General features: G+C 40.9%; 1 protein-coding gene across 2 annotated transcripts in view; it reads left to right on the top strand.

Moving 5' to 3' along the window:
* The first annotated feature begins 472 nt into the window (after positions 1 to 472).
* Positions 473 to 24,132, top strand: part of LOC146364263 (solute carrier family 41 member 1-like) — a 40,253-nt gene continuing 16,593 nt past the window's right edge. The window contains exons 1-5 of one of the 2 annotated variants that reach the window (XM_084915988.1): positions 473 to 620; positions 2,085 to 2,440; positions 18,707 to 18,814; positions 22,846 to 22,917; positions 23,234 to 23,378. In XM_084915988.1, the coding sequence (XP_084772114.1) occupies positions 2,129 to 2,440; positions 18,707 to 18,814; positions 22,846 to 22,917; positions 23,234 to 23,378 (637 nt within the window). In that variant the 5' untranslated portion in view covers positions 473 to 620; positions 2,085 to 2,128. The remainder of the gene's footprint in view (positions 621 to 2,084; positions 2,441 to 18,706; positions 18,815 to 22,845; positions 22,918 to 23,233; positions 23,379 to 24,132) is intronic. The other variant, XM_084915987.1, reaches the window with a different exon arrangement.

Genomic DNA, 24,132 nt, shown 5'->3' with positions numbered 1-24,132 from the left:
ATATTGTCGTCTATAAACTACCAGGGAGTTTGAGACAGAGAGGTTTTCTGACTTTGACATTAGTCTGATGTCAGACACATATCAACTTATTAAATCATAAGTTAAGTCACTTTGATGAGCCGGGATGGTCTGGAGGTCTAAGCGCCAGGCAAACCGCCACGTAAAGTGATATAAAACATTTTTCTCTGGTCTTTGAAATTAAGAAACTAAAAATAAATCTTTTCCTCAGCCCAAACGCTTTTCAAAAATAGTTTCTACAGCTGTTTTATTCAAACGTATCATTATATATTATAATATTTAAACATCCTCACAGTCATAAAACTGTGAATTTCATTATTACAAACAGCAGCTGCTCGCGCTCTTCACGCGAGGGGGCGGGGCTACATGCTTACGCAGTATTTTTTTCTCGCTTTTACTCTTTAGTTTATCCAATCAGAAAGCACCTGGTTGTGTAACCGTGGTTACCAGTACAGATGTATTATGGGATATGCACATGGCAGCGTCCAAGTGAGGGAATGCATGTCAACAGAAGAATTCTGCTCTGTATGGTCGGCGTGGTTTCAGGACCTGCAGATGAATTCAGACGTTTTGGGAGGTTTCCGGGACTCCGTGTCGAGCATGTTTGTATTGCTAATGTGTGAGTTTTGCTTTTTTAAAAGAAGACAAACGTTTCCCTTTCTGTGCAGTCTTGATAGCACTTTGTGATTTAAGACCACGTATCACACACCAGCTACTCGTCGGTCCCGAGTTTGAACTGATGATTTTAAAAACTCTCAATTAGTAATTAGTGTCATAATGAAATTTCCTGAATAAAACAGTTGAGTGAAGAGTTAAAAGAAACGATGACAGCTATTCACTCTAAAGTTTGATACTCCAAGTAAAACTAATTTATGAAATTATTGTAAACCACAGTATGATGAGAAATGAGAAACAGTGCCAACTTATCAACATAAAGGTTTTTATTAAAGCTGGTATATTAGCAGTGCATTACTGACTACCCTAGTGATTGCTACAGATTGTTTAACACAGCTGTCAGCTCAGTTATTTGTTTAAAAGATATAAATAATAAAAATAAAAGATATTCATGGATTAAGAAAAGAAGGGGCTGTTTATGTATAGTATTTACAGTTCTCTGTTATGCCCTTGTGTTTAATATGTTGATTAGCTTTCCTGAAAACAGAGCATCAGTCTATCAGAAAAAGTTGAAGCTTTAACCTATTGTCTATATAGTGTCAATTCACTGCAACAGTTGCCTCTGTGAGCTGTATATTGCAAGATAATGACTCTACAATATTAGAAAGCGCCCAAAATCAGAGGCTCCCCTATACGCAGCACTTTGCGATGGCGGGAAGGAAGAATTCCATTTTAACAGGAAGTGACCTCTCGCAGAACCAGGCTCAGGGAACGTCAGCCTTATGTCACGCCCAGTTGAAAGCTGAGGGGAAACAGAAGGCAAATAAAAGGAAGAGCAGAGTTTAGTTGTGATATAACCACGGCAGACCGGCAACATGTTTCTGCTTTTCAGCATTAACTTTATTGACACAATCGGTCGCTGTTTACAAACACACACGGCTGCAACTTTCCAGTTGCCAGCCGAACACTAACAACAAAACTGGAATCCAGGACCCAGCACACTTTTAACCTGACGAGGCGTGACTACGGATGCCCTGCAGGTGCGTTTGCCTCCCCTGCAGCGGCACCGCCGACCATGCCCCGCCACATTAGTTTAACAGTGGTGGAAATGTGTAGAGTTTACATTTCTTGCTGTTCTATACACTTTATCCAAACTATATGGTGCTTTTCTCCCTTTGTGCAACTATATATGTTACTTCAGCATGCTTTCCAAATAGAGCTAGATATAACAAAGTGAAGGATCACCAGTAGAAACTGTTGTCTCCTTCCATGGCAAAATATGAGAGCTAATCCTCTGTTCAGCTGATGGAAAGCATATTTGGTTTGATTGGCACATCATCCTGGTGGAGTGGATGGATTCAAAAGATTGGACGCAGTTATCTCTACATTTTTAGATGGTAAAGCTGTGCCAAACTAGACCCTTACTGTCCCTATCTATTCTGTGTTCCCAGATTAAACTAACACAACCCTACTTGTCACAGCCACTGCTGTCATCATGCCTGGGGAGGATAAACCATCACAACAGGCCCGCCAGAGGAAAAAGACCAAGAAGTCCCGCTCCAAGGGGAAGAGTCCCACTGGGAGTCCTAGTGCCAGCTTGGCAAGCACTTTAGACGGGCAAGATGAGTTCATCTTCCCCCCAGTCGTGCAACCTCCTCCTAAAAAGCCTACGGAGGAGAGGAGGAAAGTGCCTGTTGCCAAAGTAGAGGAAGAGACATCCATAGCCATCTGTCTTCAGGTGGTTTTTCCCTACCTGCTAGCTGGAATGGGCATGGTGATGGCTGGCATGGTGCTGGACATTGTACAGGTAAGGTCCTTAGGGTAGCTTGGAGAGTGATATCACATATTGAGAGTGGAAAAGCATGAAGTATGTTAACATAATAGTGGATATTGGGGCCTACTAGCTGACAGGTAAACCTTCAGGCTGCTCATTTGAATCCCTCATCAGATGCTGGCATCACCGCTCTCCAAGATGATTTTTTCGGGGATGGTGTACAAAAACTATGATTAGATTTACCCCAGTGTAAATGTAGCAGCTATGTCAAAGGATACAATTATTAGACCCTCTTTAAACCCCCAGAATAAAACCTGACCATTTTTTTCTTAGTGCTTAAAACACAGGTATAGTGGTGTCAAAGAGTGTTTGCCTCCTTCCTGATTTCCTAGTGTTTTGTATATTTGTCACACTTGAATGTTTCAGATCATCAAACACATTTTAATGTTAGACCACGATAACTCGAGTAAATACAAAATGCAGTTTTTTTTAATGATGATTTCACTGATCAAGGGAGAAAAGTTACCCAAAACTACCTGGTCCTGTTAAAATGGCGCCTTTTGTTAAATCATGAATTAACTGTGATTAACCACATTTTTTGGAAAGCTGAGTTCAGTTTCACTAAACACACTTGGGCTCGATTACTGGACGTTAGTGGTGCAACGGATCACGGTTGATCCGTAATCCGAACCGATCCCACTCCACAGTTCGGCACGCACGTGATCCGAAGATTCGAAAAAGAAGAAAAAAAAAGTGTATGGTGCGCGTGGTGGGTCTGTCAAGCGATAGTTATGGTCAGCGCTAGCGGTCCAAGTGGAGGAGCAGAGGAGTTTGCGGTACTTAAGCAGCCCTTTGCTGCCCAATCCGACCGGGCTAAAGCTATTACAAAAGCTATTGGGCTGTTTAGCTGCAGACAGGAGGCCATATTCCATTGTGCAAAACAAGGGGTTTAAACTATGATGAACGTGCTTGAGCCACGCTATGATATCCCGTTCGCGTCCACTTTAGTGGCAAGATCGTTCCAAGCATGTATGAGCAGGAAAAGATTAAAGTTATGCCTGAACTGTCCCAGGCATCTTCTGTTGCCCTAACTACTACAAATGGGTGTAGCAACGGAAAGCTACGTGACCGTGACAGCTCATTATATCACAGCAGAGTGCGATATAATGAGCGGTATGTATTATTGTAGGGCCTACCTTACAATATAAAGCACCTTGAGGCAACTGTTGTTGTGATTTGGCGCTTTATAAATAAAATTGAATTGAATTGAGTGGTAGATACAAAGCCCTGTACTGCCCTATATTGAACCATAAATTTTTTTTAAATAATTGCGTGGAATGAGTCTTGAGTTGAATGTTTTTAACAGGCAAAAAATACTTCAATAAGTGAATAAGTAAATGTTAAATTTTTGTCTTTTTTTCTTTTTTTGCTGATCCGAAAATTGATCCGATCCGTGACTTAAAACCGTGATCCGATCCGAACCGTGATATTTTTGATCCGTTGCACCACTACTGGACGTCCTGTTGAATCAAGAAATGACTTAAATAGAAACCATCTGACAAAGTAAAGCAGATTAAAAGACCTTAAAAAGGAACACATCATAGGACATTTCTAAGGTTTTGGGACTCCAGTGAACCACGGCGAGAGCCATTATACATAAATGGTGAAAACATGGAACAGTGGTGAAGCTTCCCAGGAGTTACTGGCTGACCAAAATGAGAAAAGAGCACATCTAAGAGCACATCGCCGACTCATCCTGGGTGTCACAAAAGGATCCAGAAGAACATTAAAGAACTGCAGGCTTCACAGATCTAAGTTAACCGAGTATTAAACTTTTAAGTGTGACAAACATACAAAAAAATAGGAAATCGTGAAGGGGGAAAACATCAAAATTTGTCTCCCTTCATTTTACATATAAAGTACTTCATAAGTAAGTGTTTATTGTACAGGGAAGTTATTTTCACGTTGTCTGGCATGTAATGTACAACAGAATATTAAGGCGTCTCTTAGCAGACAGTAAATCTATGCACACAGTGGCAGGCTCTTTTCCGGTAAGGAAAGATCTCTGACAGATTTAAGAGCTAGGAGACCAGAGGCACAGCAAAATACGTCAGTAATGACCCAGATGGTTACTCTCTCTCGTTAAACGTGTTAACGTAAGGAGAGAGAGCGTCACAATAATGAAAAACTGGACAGTACACAGAGACTTTATGGTATTGAATAAATAACAACATGAGCAACATAGTGACTCAGCTGCACCGGTTAGAACAGGTTGTTCGTCTAAGTGTGTATTTTTGTTTGTTTTTGTTACAGGAGGTGGGACTGTGTGTATGCTTATGTGTACTTGTTACCTTGAAATAGTCTTCTGGCTCAGAGCAATAAAGCCATCTTCTTCTGACTTAAGTATTATCGTATCTCTGATCATGTTAACATGGTGTACACTGGGCCAGTTCTGTCAGGAGTTATAAACTGACTGGATGGGCAAAATGGCCTTTTGAGTGAGTTGAATGCACCCCAGGGCATAGCTGCTGCTGTCCCTGGTGAATATGTTGATACTATTACATCTTCAGTAGCATGTAACAATGTAGATCAATAGTTAAGAGATAGCTGCCGGTGTGTGGGCTAATATTATTACATGTTGTATGTGCATCAAACATAATGTCCTACCCAAATTTATGAGATCCACGTTGCACAATGTGATTTGCAGTGAACTTAGAAGACTACTATAACTTAATAGTACCCCTCTTTATAGTTACAGTGTATAAAATCTTTCTGTGCTAGATGTCAGTGTATTGCAGTTCTGTTTTCTTACTTCTCCCAATTCAAGTGCATAATCCTTGCTACATTGGCTCCTGTAGGACAAACATGTTTTAGTTAGCTAAGAGAGATCAAAACATTACACTATGTTCAAAAACCTAACATCATGTTTTAGGGTACATTATATCATAACTGCCACGACTACACAACAGCTTATGCCTATAATCGAGATTTTTCCTTTCTGTGGGAGGCAATCAGACCTCTGTTTATCTCAGCTGTCAATGCTGGGTGAGAAGCATCCATGTGTAGCTGTAAAACTGTAAAAGGAGTTCAATACAGGCGAGTCAGTCAGTAAAGCTCACCTCTGACTGATGACAGCCATACTAAGGTGAGCTGTTGAGGATATCCTGATAGATAGTTTTAGTTTGTGCTAGTGAATCTAACGTGGATTTAACATTGTTGGACTCGTACAGTTAGGGAATAAACGCTCATAGAATGTGAGAATGTAATCAAAATGTTTATCAGAGGAAAAGTGTGATTTTTATGACACTTGAGTCTAACATTAGCTGGCATAATGTTACCTTAAAATCAGCTGTTGTTGTTCACCCGGCTCGTTGTCAACTCTCCAGAGACAGGAAAGTCGCATGTCTGATCTACTGGCAATATGTCACTACAACAGTATTGGGAATAAATAAGCATGTTTATGCAAGTTTTCATGTCTTAGCGTGCGACTTCTGTTTAGGAGATTAATCTTGAGGTGAGGAGGAAGAGGATGAAGATTTATTTAGGTGTGGTGTTATCTCTTTGATGAAGGGGGTCCATTCTCAGATGATAAAACAAGTTCTCTTCTAGTCCCCATTTGGCATACTACATACATGGCCTGTCTCTACCATTTATGTAAAACACCATTAGTTGGAAGAAAATGATGACTTCCAGAAACTGCAAACTCACTCCTATATATTATTAATAGATTAATTACATGTTTATGAGAATGCAGTTTATTTGAAAATGTAGTTACACACTGCTGTACATGTACATAGACTATAGTATACTTTTTTTCTATTAAATGACCTCAAAAATTTGTGACTATACCTTTAACCTTCCCATCAGATCTTAATTAAATGTCAGTAATATCCTTGGTCAAAATACCTCAAGAATATAACTGACTGATGGCTGTGTTTTCTACACAATGGTATAGAATCATACTGTAGGATACAGTATAGGAATATAAGGTGGGAATAATGAGATAGTACATTTAATAATGAGTTTGAGCTAGTCGTGTCTGTCCTGTGCCAGGTGTCCCTGGCATTTAGCCTGCAGCCATCTGAGCTGAGGGAAATCAGACACACTGCTGTCTGCTCTATGATGAGCTGGTCTCTCTCTTCCCCTCCGTCCTCCACTGATAAGCATACGTCCGTCCTCAAATGGCTACTTCCCTTTCCTCCATCTGTAGCTCATCAGTATTTCTTCCCACTCTGCAGTCTACAGTATCAGTTTCCCTCCTGCATCAGATGGAAGATTAGTCATGAGCTTGGCTGGGAGCTGCGTCTCAAAGCACAGCGGACGCACAAGGACGTGGAGAGTAGCCGATCTAAAATGTCGATAAAGACGGCGACACTACACTATCAGCAAAAACGATTGTTACTGTGGCCTGTGATGGTAGCTATTGTCTAAACAACCACATCCTGTTGGCCTGTCTTTCAATTACATCCTACATGCAATTTGTTGGGGTCTTGTTCACAAGTGACGGGAGAGGGGAATGGGTGACTGACAGATGGATTGGTGCTGCGCCTGCAGTGATGGCTGTTGCTGTAAAGAGAGAACGAGGCGTAAAAGTGAAGCTCCCGAATGTCTGGCTGATCTACGTCCCCACCCTCACCTATGAGGGGACAAGCAGTGGAAATGAGCGTTCTCCAAAGGGTGGCTGGCCTCTCCCTTAGAGATGGGGTGAGGAGTTCGGCCGTCCGAGAGGAGCTCAGAGTAGAGCCGCTGCTCCTCCACATTGAAAGGAGCCAGTTGAGGTGGTTCTGGCTTCTACAAGGATGCGTCCTATATGCCTCCTCTGTAAGGTGTTCTGGCCTGGTCCCACTGGGAGGAGGCCCTAGGGCCAAGACACGTTGAAAAGATTATATCTCTTGGCTGGCGTAGGAATGCCTTGACGTTGCCCCAGATAACCTGGAGGAGGTGGCCAGGGAGAGGGAGGTCTACCGCCACGACCCGGCCCTGGATAAGCGGAAGAAGATGAATAGATGGATGGACAGACGGAGGCAGTGCCATTTGTGTCAGCTTCTCTTTGTTCTGTTGGTTAGCTTCCAAATTAGAGCACTATAAAAGCTCGCTCCATAAAATGTGAAATTAGATCGTCCATACATTAGACTATTGCAAACATGCAATATTTGACTTCTTTAAATTACAGTTATGGTGGTTAAATGAGACTTAAATGTTAGTTGGACAGGCTCCCAGAAACTGTTATAGTTATAAATTCTTTGAATACTTGAAGCAAACAAATGGGCCAGTGATGCATCAGTTGTGTTGATATCTAGCAGCATTTAGGCTAAGAGTTTACCATTAGCAGTCATTACAAGTCTTACCCAGTGTCTTACCCCTGCTGTGTAAGTACAAGTGTCTTTTATCTTCTGAGCAAAAACACTGAAACCCATCCCACTGCTGTTTTAGTTGTCACTGTAATTCAATCCAAATGTTCACATAAAGATATGTATAAAAAAAAAGAACATATCTTGATAGATTTGTAATGAATACACATTACAAAAGTAACTGAGTATCCTTAGCATTTTTGTTTAAACACTCATTTTTATTTTTCAAGATATTTAAAAATTAGATCATAAAAAAAATTCTGTATTTAATGCTAGTGTTTAAAATTCTAATTTTCACTGGGTCGTATTTTCTTTGATTTGGGGTTGTCTGAGTTTCTCATCAACCAATCCATGACTATTTCTTATGAGACTTCAATGATGAGTGAATGAAGCAACTGAAGGGTCAGCATCTCTCAGGTCCTGTGCTGGATTGTTCCTGTTCTACAGGGAGTGCAGAATTATTAGGCAAATGAGTATTTTGTCCACATCATCCTCTTCATGCATGTTGTCTTACTCCAAGCTGTATAGGCTCGAAAGCCTACTACCAATTAAGCATATTAGGTGATGTGCATCTCTGTAATGAGAAGGGGTGTGGTCTAATGACATCAACACCCTATATCAGGTGTGCATAATTATTAGGCAACGTCCTTTCCTTTGGCAAAATGGGTCAAAAGAAGGACTTGACAGGCTCAGAAAAGTCAAAAATAGTGAGATATCTTGCAGAGGGATGCAGCAGTCTCAAAATTGCAAAGCTTCTGAAGCGTGATCATCGACCAATCAAGCGTTTCATTCAAAATAGTCAACAGGGTCGCAAGAAGCGTGTGGAAAAACCAAGGCGCAAAATAACTGCCCATGAACTGAGAAAAGTCAAGCGTGCAGCTGCCAAGATGCCACTTGCCACCAGTTTGGCCATATTTCAGAGCTGCAACATCACTGGAGTGCCCAAAAGCACAAGGTGTGCAATACTCAGAGACATGGCCAAGGTAAGAAAGGCTGAAAGACGACCACCACTGAACAAGACACACAAGCTGAAACGTCAAGACTGGGCCAAGAAATATCTCAAGACTGATTTTTCTAAGGTTTTATGGACTGATGAAATGAGAGTGAGTCTTGATGGGCCAGATGGATGGGCCCGTGGCTGGATTGGTAAAGGGCAGAGAGCTCCAGTCAGACTCAGACACCAGCAAGGTGGAGGTGGAGTACTGGTTTGGGCTGGTATCATCAAAGATGAGCTTGTGGGGACTTTTCGGGTTGAGGATGGAGTCAAGCTCAACTCCCAGTCCTACTGCCAGTTTCTGGAAGACACCTTCTTCAAGCAGTGGTACAGGAAGAAGTCTGCATCCTTCAAGAAAAACATGATTTTCATGCAGGACAATGCTCCATCACACGCGTCCAAGTACTCCACAGCGTGGCTGGCAAGAAAGGGTATAAAAGAAGAAAAACTAATGACATGGCCTCCTTGTTCACCTGATCTGAACCCCATTGAGAACCTGTGGTCCATCATCAAATGTGAGATTTACAAGGAGGGAAAACAGTACACCTCTCTGAACAGTGTCTGGGAGGCTGTGGTTGCTGCTGCACGCAATGTTGATGGTGAACAGATCAAAACACTGACAGAATCCATGGATGGCAGGCTTTTGAGTGTCCTTGCAAAGAAAGGTGGCTATATTGGTCGCTGATTTGTTTTTGTTTTGTTTTTGAATGTCAGAAATGTATATTTGTGAATGTGGAGATGTTATATTGGTTTCACTGGTAAAAATAAATAATAGGAATGGGTATATATTTGTTTTTTGTTAAGTTGCCTAATAATTATGCACAGTAATAGTCACCTGCGCACACAGATATCCCCCTAAAATAGCTAAAACTAAAAACAAACTAAAAACTACTTCCAAAAACATTCAGCTTTGATATTAATGAGTTTTTTGGGTTCATTGAGAACATGGTTGTTGTCCAATAATAAAATTATTCCTCAAAAATACAACTTGCCTAATAATTCTGCACTCCCTGTATAAGGACTTGATTTTCACATGTTGTTCATCTGCTGTAAATAAAATTTAGGTTTGCCACTTCTTTTTGTCCTCCAACTGACCAGTTTCCTCAAATTTCTTAAGTACACACTGCACACCATGCTGAGAGATTTCAGCTAATAGAACTTTGGAAAACACCTTGCTGTAATAAAAATATTTTGTTATATCTATCAGACTGCATTATCTGTGGGATTTTTCACAGATTTGGCTAAAGAAATGAGAACAGTTGATGAGTTTCTGTAAAAGGCTGCTTGGAACAAAGTGACTAAAGATACAATTTAAAATTGGTTCAGTCTCTAAGTTGTCTTATGTGTAGATACAACGCTGGTTTATTCATTGGTAAGCAGTTCAATAATAACAAATAACAAAAAAATTGCCTTGAAAATGGTCCTCTGAAAAAGGGCTGGACTGAAAATAAATGAAAAGACAGCCAATGTCTGAAGGAAAACTTTGAAAGACCTTCACAAAGCCTGGAGAACTATTGCTTAAGACCACCTTAAAAAATAAGTGTCTGGCTCCTTGGAAGCAAAATATAAAGAAATGGGGCTCAAGACTTTTGCAAAGTAATGTACATCCTATAAGAAGAATTATAAGCTTTTTACATTGTTGCTGCTAATCAGTTGCCTTGCTTGTCAAATCAACCTCAGCAGTTTCCAGAAGAAACACATCAGTGTTATTACACAATGTCGAAGTGATCTGAGACTATAGCGAAGGCAATTTATTTAATTCTATTTAGCCAATCCAAAACCTTATTTCTTGTATTCAAATGATGTAATCTTATTGTTAATGTGGCACTTTATAGATTTTACATGTTACATGTTTTACAAGTTTTTTTTTTTTTTACATGTCATTAATTAATATTTTGTGTATGAAAACATTTTCTTTTCTTTTTTTTGTGAACACTATGCATTGAGAGGAATGATTTTTAGTTTAAGACCTGAAAGATGCCTGGAAATCAGTAGTTGTACAGTATGTTTGTTTGCTCTTAAATACGGTGTTCCAAAATGATTATAGCAGCTAGAACAGAGGTACAAGTGGAAGGAAAAGATGGAGGGAAAGAATGAGTCACGATACAGAGATATGGAAACGACTGAAAGAGGGATGTGAAATGCAGCAAGACTGTTCGACGTAGAACGATGGATGCCATACGCGGGAGGGAGGGAGGATAAGAGGCAGACACGCAGCAAAAAATAGCTTGGAGGGAGAGTGCGTGGCAGAAAGCCGGTCGTTTCTCTTGTGAGTTTGCACAGTGCAGACAGCCCTGCCTCTTTCTGTGCTACGTCACAGCAGAGCTGAGTGAGCAGGACTACCCTGATGCTGAAAGGAGGAGAGGAACACTTTAGTCTGCTCAAGTGGTACTGTGTGCTGCATCTCATCTGTGGATCTCCTATTGACATCACAGAGCTCACCTCGCCAAATAAGAGATTAGGCTCGTATATCAAAGATATAAAGTCTTCCTCCTGCTTCTAAACTCTCAAGACCTTTTGGACTGTTCTTCATCTTTTTGCTCCTGTCACTCATTCAGCTGTCACTCCGAGCTCTGGGTTCACAAGATCCAGCTGTGCCTTTTACACTGGAGGTCAAGTAGATTTAAAGCTGGATCTTATCAACTGAGGACTCCATCCAACAAACAAGAAACTCAACCAGAGGATTTATTTGATTCTAGAGTTGTTCAGGACAACTGGAGGACCACTGAGCTATTCAGCATTAATTTACTGGCATAAACCAGTCTTATTTTTAATGTTAGTTTTTGCAGGTTGCCGGGTAAACTTAAGACTTTGACTGCAGATGTGGATCATCTGTGTTTGTGGAACATTTTGACTGATGAATCAGAAATCGTGTTAATGATTGTTTTTCCCCAGAGGTGCTGACAAATGGATACCTCATCACTGCTGACTCACCACTGGTCCAAAGATGCCATGCTCCAGCTCCCTCAAGTTGGAGTTAAAGCTTTTAAATTTGATTCTGCCTGGGAAAACATATCATTGATTGGAAGGAATGGAAACATGACGAATGTCTCGCTTGCTTGAATAGATATCGGATCTCCAGTTTGGTTCAAAGGGATGCTGAATGTTTATCTTGTGTACTGCCAAGAATGATGCAAGAAGTAGCTGTCGTCTTTGGGTCATCCCTTGAGAGCAGAACATATATATGCTCCCAAATGCTGCCTCTCATTTCTTCAGGAAGAGCCTTAGGAACTGCTTGAAACATCTCCCCTGTTTTAAACCAAGGACAAACTCATTGATTATTTTCATCTTTGGTATTTCACTTCCTTACTTTATTTTGACCCCTCAGACCTTTTTTATTTTTAATCCGAGTTTTTTTTTTCCTTTGGAATGAAGTTACACTTACCATGGGATAACTAAACATCAAACTAAGTGCTTTGATTAATCCCCTGTGCAACATGGTTGTGACTCGTCTGGAGTTGGAGCTACGCTACCAAGGCAAGAAGTTACGTGGCGTGACCTGGAAGCTGACTCGATCAGAACATGGTTTCCTACCAGAGAGCTCTTGGCTCATTGGGGCGCAGGTTATCGTACCATACCTCATATCAGGACTTGGAATGGTCTCCGCGGGTATCGTTATGGACCTTATACAAGTAATTATCCAAGAATAATGTGAATAGATGTGTAGAGTTGGGTACCATTGGAAGTATTTTGATTATCGTGTCATGATTGTTGCTCGAGGGCACCACCTTCACGTCATACTTCCCTCTTTCTATAAAGAGGTGATCTTTCGTAGGTTAACCTGAAAGTGGTGTTGTATTGGAGTAGGTGGAATAACTTTTGAATATCAAAGAGATCAAAGAATATTTGAGCAAGCTCCCTACTTCACTAATTTTGATTCCCAGTGCTGAAAAACAAGCAGTGAAATTTGAGACCCAGTCCTGTTAATGGATGTTTGGGAGAAATGGACTGACCTCACTTATAGATTCTGATTGTGGGATGTTGTGGAAAGGTGGGTGGGTACTTGCATACCGAGTACAGACACGTATTGACAACTGTTGCTATGAAGAATAGATAAACGGTCTAGTCGGAGAAAAAGACCTTTTTGTTTTCCTGCCCCTCAGGTATTCACAAGCTTGAATTAGTTCAGACTAATGCTGGCCTTAGTTAAATATAAGATATTTGTCTCAGCTACCTTTTTTGTGACTTGGCCTGCTTTCTGAACTCAGTCCGTGTTGTTGAGAGCCTTAAAAGAAAAACCCTGAACTGGTTAAACAAGAAATGCGTGTGTTGTGATTGCACATGCGTGCACAGCTCTGCCGGTTCACCGTTGACAGTGCTTTTTTCTGATTAACAGATGGAGTCTTGTGTTACATCCACCTTTCTGAGCTTTCTAAATCAGATTTAGACCAGAGAGAGAGACGAGAGCCTTGGGATTGCATTGAACAGTTAATTCAATAAGTGGTTTGGAGATGAGAGAGAGAAAAAGAAGGCCAGAGAGGGAGATGACTTTGTATATACACTGCATCTCCCTTGAAATTGTCACCAAGTTCTTTACTTAAAAAGGTAAAAACAAAAGTAAAGGGCATATGTCATCCAGGTCATAGTAATTTAATGATGAGAGATGAAACATCTTCAAGAAACTTAAAGAAGGCCAGTCGCTTTTCTTTCCAAGCTCCTTAAAAGTAAAGAACATTGTCACAGTTGAAGTGTTCCTCGTGCATTGCTTTGAAGCTGATGGGTAGTAGTTCTGGTTACCTAGGTAACCCTCCAGTGTATTCACTGCCCTGTCATATGTCCATCCCTGGTATTCTGTACTGTTATGGGAATTCCCCTCAGTCATTCTATGCTCAGACTTGGAACGTACCAACTTTGCATCACCAGCATTTTGCAGCATAAATAAAGAATGGTTCAGGGTCACCTGATCCAGACACATAACGGGTATGGCAGTCCATTCTCCCTGCAGCACGGACTACACTGCCCATGAGGCTACATTCTTTAGGGCGATGCCTGTAACACTCTGCCTATTGCCTTCATATTAAATATTTTTTTAATAATATTTTTTTAAATATTCCTTCACGTCATTATGCGGGCCGCAAGTAGGGGTGACATGGGCCATGAGATTGACACACAGGCATTAGAATCTCTTAATTGGTGTTTTGTTTGGGTTTCCACCGGCGTGGAATTACCAAAAATAGAAAGAGCATAGTCTAACATATGAAACAGGAAAAGACCGCCGTGTAATCCATTCATTTCAACAAATAATAATAATAATAATAATAATAATAATAATACATTTTATTTGAGGGCGCCTTTCAAAAACCCAAGGTCACCTTACAAAAGAACAACATTAATAAAAGAAGCAATAGTCATAAAATAAGTTAAAATTGCAAAGCAGAACTTGACAACAGGTCAAATCAGCACCAAAGCGAATAAGCCAGTTTGAACAGATGTGTTTTTTAGCTGTGACTTAAATGCGGGAAGAGAGTCTATATTTCTTATGGCTGGAGGAAGAGAATTCCAGAGCCGAGGAGCAGATCGACTGAACGCTCTGTTCCCCATAGTGGTAAGACGTGCGGACGGAACAGTAAGATGAATAGCAGATGAGGATCGGAGAGGGCGGGAAACACTGGTGATATGGAGCAGGTCACACAAATAGGAAGGAGCAGATTTATGGATATACTTGTACGTGAGAAGTAAGATTTTAAAGTTTATCCTGGCTTCTATGGGCAACCAGTGAAGCTGCTGAAGAACCGCGGTAATATGAGCTCTTGACGGAGTTATGACACGAGCTGCGGAATTTTGAAGAAGTTGGAGTTTGTGAAGGGACCTTTTAGGGAGACCAAATAAGAGGGAATTGCAGTAATCAATGCGGGACGTAATAAGACTATGGACAAGGATGGCAGCAGCATGGGGAGTAAGGAAGGGGCGGAGTCGGTTAATATTACGTAAGTGGAAGTATGCAGACCGGGTTATGTAATTAATGTGGAACTGGAATGAGAGAGTATTATCAAGTATGACACCCAAACTCTTAACCTGAGGGGAGGGAAGGGTGGGGGAACGTTCAATGTTAATGGAAAAACTGTGGGATTTGGTTAAGATAGAGGCTGTGCCAATGAGTAAAACTTCAGTTTTATTACTGTTTAGTTTAAGAAAATTGGAGGAGAACCATGATCTAATCTCGATAAGACAGTTTGAGAGGGAGGGAGGTGGGAGGGATGAATTGGGGTTAGAAGAAATGTAGAGCTGGGTGTCATCGGCATAACAGTGAAAATGTATATTATATTTTCGGAATATAGGACCATGAGGGAGCATGTAAATAATGAATAAAAGGGGCCCTAATACTGAACCCTGGGGCACACCAGCAGAAACAGGATGGAGACTTGAAGAATGGGATTTAAATTGGATAAACTGAGTGCGGTCTGAGAGATAGGAGGTAAACCAGGCAAGGGGGTATGACTAATGCCAATGGATGCTAACCGGTTCAGGAGAATATTGTAAGAAATGGTATCAAACACCACACTAAGATCAAGAAGGATGAGGATGGATAGGAGACCAGAATCAGCTGCCATCAGAAGGTCATTGGTAATCCTTAACAGAGCAGTTTCTGTGAAACGATTGGGGCGGAAACCAGATTGAAATTGTTCATAGAGATTATGGTTATTGAGGTGTAAGTGAAGCTGAGAGGCGACAACTTTTTCAAGAATTTTTGAAATAAAGGGGAGATTTGATATAGGGCGAAGATTATCAAAGTTATTGGGGTCCGCATCAGGCTTTTTGAGAGTTGGAATAACAGAAGCCTTTTTCAGTGATTCAGGAACGATTCCAGTGTTCAGGGAGGAATGGATAATACTGGTTATGAGAGGAGCTGATGAGGGAAGACAGGCTTTAACTAACACAGTGGAAAGAGGGTCAAGGTGACAGGTGGATGATTTAGATTTTATAATAAGATTAGATACACCAGATTACAAAGTAACTGTAATCTGAATACCACCTTTTTAAACAGTAACTTCCATGGAATACAGTTACTCATATTTTGTATTTTAAATACGTAACGCCGGTACATGTATTCCGTTACTCCCCAACACTCCAGATAGTTCATAATAATACCCCCAGAAATACATGTGCAACAGAATCGGTCACAAAAAAAACACCTGAGCTTCCTCCTTTTTGTCACTGCGGGCTTTAAAAATACAGACTGTACTTTTTAAAATGTCACTATTGCTTTTAAAGACTATAACCCAGTTTGTCATTAATGGTCACAGTGGTGAGGGGACCAGAAAGAAACTATAGAGTACAACATTAATAGCAAAACATGAGCAAACAGACTTTTAATGTAATGAAGCAAACTTAACACATTACAATTCCCCAGCAAATATTTGGCTTGAGACCTGACTTGTAATTGGCTAAAAGAAGTGTATTTGTTACACAGAGATGCTGTTAGCAAAGGAAAAACCTGTTATTATAGACCGAGCATAAAATACTGAATTCTTCTTGAGTGTAAAACTTTCTGAAAATATCATTTTTGTGTGTCTGAAGTATCTGAATCAGTCATTTTGAAGACAGCGACAGCACCAACATTAGAAAGTCCCTGGAAGTCTACAGTAGCACTGAGCTGGCTTATGTTGGCTTTTGTCCCATCACACTCGCACTCACAGTCAAGCAGCAGTAGCAGCAGTATTATAGCAGAAGTGGGACATGTCCCAAGATAGCCTCCGTGTATGACAGACGTCAGCCAGATTTAGCAATCCAGAACCTGAGAGGAATTGGTATGAATAGAGATGCACTCACACCAACACACACACTCCTCTACCATTGACAAGACTGACATTCAGTTCTCTTATTCCCTTATTTGGATCCATTCACCTTCATCACCTGTTCACTATTGTTTAAATAGGTCAGGAGGCAGAAATGATCCAATTGGTTGCAAACACTAGAGAGTGCATAATACTTAACAGAGCAATAGTTAGCACGTTCATAATGGTTAAAAAACATTTAAAAATGTGTTCGGGTCGTTCTTGTATGTGACAAACCACTGGCTCTGGTTAACTAAGCTAGCTAACTGGCACACAGTAATCAGTAACTGATGGGTTAATTAATATTTGTGTTCCAGGAGTTGGAAACAGGAGAGATAATGAATTACTGCTCATCAATATGTAGCTCCATTTGTAGGGTTCAGAACATCATGGAAATGATTCATAACCCTTAAGAATGGAAAGGGCATGATATTTAGATTGACCTGTACTGAAATGACAAAGTGTGAAGAAGGCATGTCATAAACATACTTCATCACTTATGAAACAAGTCAGAGGCAGTGATGGACATGCATAACTTCCAGTGGAAGTGGGTTTCTGACATTTGTGTGACAGCCAGAGAATTCAGAGGAATATAAAAAAAAAGCTCTGCTAGAACAGGGTCAGTCGAATAAAGGTTCTAATAAAGGTAAATCTAATAGGCACTAGGTTATTACTCACAAATCCCGAAACCCCAACATTGAGACGACCCCTTTGATCAAGTACTTGGCAACAGCAGGAAAGAAAAACTCCCTTTTAACAGAAAGCAAACTCTGGCAGAACCAGGCTCGGCAGGGGGGGGGCAGACATCTGTTGTTACCTGTTGGGAGTGAGGAGAAAGAGAAGAGGATAAAAGAAAGAATAGAAAGATATAAGTTATTTAACCATTTGCTAAAAGGAAGGTTTGAAGCCTAATCTTAAAAGTAGAGTAGGTGTCTGTCTCCTGAATCCAAACAAGGAGCTAGTTCCACAGAATCGAGGCCTGAAAGCTGAAATCTCTGCTCTCAGACTGCAGGTTTACTTGTGGTTCTCAGAGTTTCTAAAAGTAGAATTGGAGGAAAAGTGCTGTATTAGAATATTGTGGTACTATGAGGTATTTAAGATGTGATGGGGACCGATTGGTTTGGATTTTGCGTCTGAGAAGAAAGAATTTAAATAAATTTCTGGATATTTTTTGTGCTTATTGTGCTCTGTCCTTTGAACCCAGTCCTCTGTAAAAGCCTCGTACCACAGAGAGACAACCATTCAAGCTCAATCATACTCCTTGCTGCCAATTTAGAATCTGTTGGCTCCATGTAACTCTGAATTCAAGTTGACTTTAGGCTCTGCAAGGTTTATTATAGGAATGCGATCCCCACTATATATAAGAGCTAAAGATGAATAGTTTCAGGGTTCCCACACTGTGGCTCCGAGTACATCTGAAGTTTAAAAGCAAGAGAGAGAAATTCTATAACTTCCCTGTTTTCTTCAACATGCCATCCAGGATCAGCTGAGTCAGCTAGTTAAGAAGCGCATGTAGGTGGTTGTACACCTGCATAGGTTTTTTCTTCCCTCTGACGGGAGCTATATTTGTTGCAGAAATTAATCTTTTGAAGTTCACACAAGGATGTATTTGCTATAAAACAGAGTCTTCACTGAGCACAAGCTGTTTTTTTAAACATGCTTGTGCTCAAAAAAATTATATATTATGTCTAGTTTCTGTTATATTATATTTTATAATTGACTACGTCACCTATTTAACAAAACGTCTTATCAAACTTTTACTGACCTACTTTGTCAGTCCCCTCCACTCTTCCTTCCTTCCCTCCCTATGTGGCTGTCACATCTTCACATCATTCTGCTCTTTGTAGCTGTGTTCTCGTATAATCGCATTTATTTAAAGATCTAAACCATCATGAGGCGGACTCTGTGAACTGCACGTCTTCTAAACCCAGTGAAGCTGCACGGTATGGCGTGGCGGCGAATGCTCAAAGGAGTGGAAACAGAAAGTAGGTTACTGGGTTAGTCTAGAATATCTGATTGTCTTTCGTAATTCCATAAAGAAGTTTAATCAGGTGCAGTTGTTTTTATAATAGGAATATGTCAGGCATAATTAGTAGAAATGTTTGCTTTGGTTTTGTATTTTTTACACTGCTCTGTAATTGTTTATTCAGTATCTCATTACACAATGTGTGTGTTCCAGCACTGGGAGGTGTTTAAGGTGATCACAGAAGTTTTCATCCTGGTTCCAGCTCTGGTTGGACTCAAAGGAAACCTGGAGATGACCTTGGCTGCTCGCCTCTCTACCGCTGTAAGAAAGTTTAAGGGTTATGTTATAAATTATCTTATGTTATCTGTGGTATGAGCATAAGTCGAATTGAACATTTAACCTCATAATCCCCTCATCCTCTAGCTCAGAGTAGCTCCTCAGAAATACAATGCCTCTATAACATCTACAGTGGCTTGCAAAAGTATTCGGCCCCCTTGAACTTTTCCACATTTTGTCACATTACAGCCACAAACATGAATCAATTTTATTGGAATTCCACGTGAAAGACCAATACAAAGTGGTGTACACGTGAGAAGTGGAACGAAAATCATACATGATTCCAAACATTTTTTACAAATAAATAACTGAAAAGTGGGGTGTGCGTAATTATTCAGCCCCCTGAGTCAATACTTTGTAGAACCACCTTTTGCTGCAATTACAGCTGCCAGTCTTTTAGGGTATGTCTCTACCAGCTTTGCACATCTAGAGACTGAAATCTTTGCCCATTCTTCTTTGCAAAACAGCTCCAGCTCAGTCAGATTAGATGGACAGCGTTTGTGAACAGCAGTTGTCAGATCTTGCCACAGATTCTCGATTGGATTTAGATCTGGACTTTGACTGGGCCATTCTAACACATGGATATGTTTTATTTTAAACCATTCCAATGTTGCCCTGGCTTTATGTTTAGGGTTGTTGTCCTGCTGGAAGGTGAACCTCCGCCCCAGTCTCAAGTCTTTTGCAGACTCCAAGAGGTTTTCTTCCAAGATTGCCCTGTATTTGGCTCCATCCATCTTCCCATCAACTCTGACCAGCTTCCCTGTCCCTGCTGAAGAGAAGCACCCCCACAGCATGATGCTGCCACCACCATATTTGACAGTGGGGATGGTGTGTTCAGAGTGATGTGCAGTGTTAGTTTTCCGCCACACATAGCGTTTTGCATTTTGGGCAAAAAGTTCCATTTTGGTCTCATCTGACCAGAGCACCTTCTTCCACATGTTTGCTGTGTGCCCCACATGGCTTGTGGCAAACTGCAAACTGGACTTTTTATGGTTTGCTGTTAACAATGGCTTTCTTCTTGCCACTCTTCCATAAAGGCCAACTTTGTGCAGTGCACGACTAATAGTTGTCCTATGGACAGATTCCCCCACCTGAGCTGTAGATCTCTGCAGCTTGTCCAGAGTCACCATGGGCCTCTTGGCTGCATTTCTGATCAGCGCTCTCCTTGTTCGGCCTGCGAGTTTAGGTGGACGGCCTTGTCTTGGTAGGTTTACAGTTGTGCCATACTCCTTCCATTTCTGAATGATGGCTTGAACAGTGCTCCGTGGGATGTTCAAGGCTTGGGAAATCTTTTTGTAGCCTAAGCCTGCTTTAAATTTCTCAATAACTTTATCCCTGACCTGTCTGGTGTCTAAATCCAATAGAGAATCTGTGGCAAGATCTGAAAACTGCTGTTCACAAACGCTGTCCATCTAATCTGACTGAGCTGGAGCTGTTTTGCAAAGAAGAATGGGCAAGGATTTCAGTCTCTAGATGTGCAAAGCTGGTAGAGACATACCCTAAAAGACTGGCAGCTGTAATTGCAGCAAAAGGTGGTTCTACGAAGTATTGACTCAGGGGGCTGAATAATTACGCACACCCCACTTTTCAGTTATTTATTTGTAAAAAATGTTTGGAATCATGTATGATTTTCGTTCCACTTCTCACGTGTACACCACTTTGTATTGGTCTTTCACGTGGAATTCCAATAAAATTGATTCATGTTTGTGGCTGTAATGTGACAAAATGTGGGAAAGTTCAAGGGGGCCGAATACTTTTGCAAGCCACTGTATATGAGTCACCTCAGTATCATAATAAATTAGCATTTCTGAGATTTAGGTAGTGGTGTAAGCTTCAGAAGATGGGCAGAACATTTATTATCAAAATATGTTGTGAATGGTGCCTTTGGAACCATGTAGCTTCTCCCCTAAACCTCTGAGACCTCTGTGCCAACAAATGGTACTAATAAAGTGAAGCATAGAAATGTTAGTGCAGTGTGAATGCTGACAGTTAAGTGATTGAGGTGAATTTTTATAATTGCTGAATCTTTGGTGAAAAAACTGTTGAATGAGCGGAAATACACATAATCATTCACCCGAAAGCCAAAGTGCAGAACTGCTGAAAGCTGTTCACACAGAAGAAGTTTCAAGGTTGGGAAGTAGCTGAATAGCTTTTAAATGTACATTAGAAAAAGAGGTTGAAAAAATCAGAATGGATATTGAAAGCTCATATTCTTTTAATCCCTTGAAAAAAAATGACTCATTTTAAATGTCTAAACCGAAGAACCGCAAATGAAAAACTAGAATATTTGCAGAATATCTGCTGTGTGTGTGTGTGTGCGTGTGGTAATGGTGTTGAATGGTGTTTAAAGAAAGATTCGGATCTCAGTACTGTGAATGCTTAATCAGCAGTCACACTAATGAGCTGGCCACAGGAGGAAGTAGATGCCAAATCCAAACAAAGAATCCTTATAACTTATAGATGTCTCCACCCAAAGTCCAGCACCCTAAGGCTTTACGAACAACGATGAGAGAGAGAGTCAGAGCCATAATCCAGAATATGTTAGAGGAGCTGCTACAAGAAAGCTTCAGGCAGCTAAAGACAGAAGTTGGTGAGGTAAAGGAGGAGGAACCATCATGAATGACCCTGCCTAGGATGCACCATCGACAGATAGAGAAAGTGGCTAACATTAAAAAGTCCTATCAATGGCTAGAAAAGGCTATCTTAAAGGACAGCACAGAACAAGTCCTAAGGACCAGATCCATAGAGGCAGGAGTCACACACACAGCTGGATCCAAGTTCCAGATTGTGCAGTGTGGGCCCAGAGACATCCAACACACAATAGAAGGTTGTAGCCAATTTTAGTGTAGTGATTTTGACAGTGTACAGAAATAATTGTACTGTAAATGAAATAAAAGTCCCAAACTTCTGATGGGAGACACCACCAAAGGTGGTTGAGAACAATATGAGTAAGGTCGTGTTGGACTTTTGAGTTCTGGATGGACCAGCAGCTCCTGGCGAACGAGATGGATATAGTGATGCTTGACAAGCAGCAGAAGACGGCAGTTGTGATAGATGTGGCAATCCCAGCACACAGCAACAATAGAGGAGTAGAGGGCCTGAAGGAGTAACTGGGGCACACGTAGAAGGTAAAGTCAAAACTGGTCCCAGTGGTAATAGGAGCATTAGGAGCTGTAACCCCCCAAACTGGAAGAGTGCTTCCATCAGATTCTTTGCACAACATCTGAGGTTTCTGTGTAGAAGAGTGCAGTCCTAAGAACAACGAGACACTGCACAGGACCCTCAAACTCCCAGGCCTCTGGTGGAGAGGCTTTAGAACTGGGGTGTCCAAATCCAGGCCTCAACAGCCGGTGTCCTGCAGGTTTTAGATGTGTCTTTGATCCAACACAGCTGATTTAAATGGCTAAATTACCTCCTCAACATGTCTTGAAGTTCACGAGAGGCCTGGTAATGAACTAATCATTTGATTCAGGTGTGTTCACTCAGGGTGAGATCTAAAACCTGCAGGACAGCGGCCCTCGAGGCCTGGAGTTGGACACCCCTGCTTTAGAAACACACACTTACCACTAGGGCTACGATGGAAACATTGGATGATGATATTAAAACATCTACCTTTTCATATTATACTCTATCATTTTGTGTCATGCTGTTGCAAAACACTGTTTACTGCAAGATATTTTTCATTGCCTATGAAATTATGCCGCAAATTGGTCCCTGCCAGTGACCAAAAACTACAGGCCTCTTCTGCCATCAACGCAAGTATCAAGTGAAAGAGTATGGAGAGAGTTTATGAATAAGAAGCAAAAAGCTGTCAGGTGCTAACAATAAACCACAAACCCAAACGTTAGAACAGGCTGCCATATATATATATATATATATATATATATATATATATATAATAAAGACTAACAAAGACCCATTTATCTGTCTTAACAAAAAACTTCATTGTTTCAGATCTGTGTTATTTGAGTGAGAGCCTTTGCCTCAACATATGAATCATGACTCCATGTTTGCAGGCTAACACAGGCCAAATGGATGACCCTGATAAACAATGGACCATGGTGTGCAGCAATCTGGCACTTATTCAGGTAAGGTATGCCGGGGAGAAATTTACACACAAAATATGAAAAGAGTAAATAATGGGCTGGACTGTCACTGTTCAACAGTTCAGGACTCCTGTCTTCAGTTTGCTCTCTGCATTGTGTTTAAGTACAAACTCACTCCACTTCAGTTTTTTAGGCTAAACGATTCCTGAAGCCATTTTTCTGAGAAAAATGTGCCAAAAAATATTCACTCATGAAAATTGCTGCTTCCTACATCTGTCCGTCAGTGTTCTGAATGTTAAATTCACTATCCTACTGTAGCCGGGGCCTGACGCTGCTGTGCTCTGTCCTGTTTCGGCAGGTCCAGGCCACAGTGGTAGGATTCCTCGCCGCAGTGGCAGCAATTTGTTTAGGGGCGATTTCCAGAGGAGGCATTGAACTGGAACAAGCAGCTGTCCTGTGCGCCAGCAGTATCACCACCGCCTTTGTAGCTGCTCTGTCTTTAGGTAAGTAAGCTGCGGGGATGTTCTTTATTTGGAAATTCGAATAACAGTCAGTTATTCCAGCATATAGTCGCCCAAGCATACAGTTTCGTTTAGGGGTCAGGGGTCAAATCGGAAGCTGTAACTATAGAAGAACCAGATGAAGCATTCACTCCAGAGTACCAGCTGTACTCACATTCTTCATGATGTTATGATAGTCAAACTAGACACATAAAAAAGGCACCATCAGTACCTCCTGACAGAGGAACTTTCTGATTGGATGTTTTTAACTCACCTCAGTAAGATACATAGTTCTAAATAGCTCTATATAGCTTTATTATCACTTTGACCTTCAGATCAATCTGTTGAACTTGAGGTCAGAGGTCAAATGTGTCATGATATTTTAATCTTTATACAGGACTTTCTATATGTGGGGAATACACACCACAGGTGTAATAATCATAGTTTCTATGTTATAAGGCTTTTTGCCAATTTTCAACCAATAAATAAAGTTGACTTTGAAGACCTCGGTGGATTTAATAGGTTGTTAACATGACCCCACTCCACACTCCCACAAGGTTTTCTCAGAATTCACAAAAAACTTTTCAAGCTGTCCTGTTGACAGACACAACGACACACACCCATGCAGATGCTACCGTTTTTAAGGTCTTAATTTAAGGTAACAAACTCTTATTTAAGCTGCTAGGTGTGAATGTGATTCGTTGTAACTATAACAAACAATACGTAACAGTTTGACAGTTATACAAGCTAATGTTAT

Source organism: Perissodus microlepis, chromosome 20 (assembly GCF_051167445.1).
Source record: "Perissodus microlepis isolate ML-2025 ecotype Zambia chromosome 20, ASM5116744v1, whole genome shotgun sequence".
In the NCBI taxonomy this organism is placed as follows: Eukaryota; Metazoa; Chordata; class Actinopteri; order Cichliformes; family Cichlidae; genus Perissodus; species Perissodus microlepis.
This window is presented reverse-complemented; position numbering and strand designations above follow the sequence as displayed.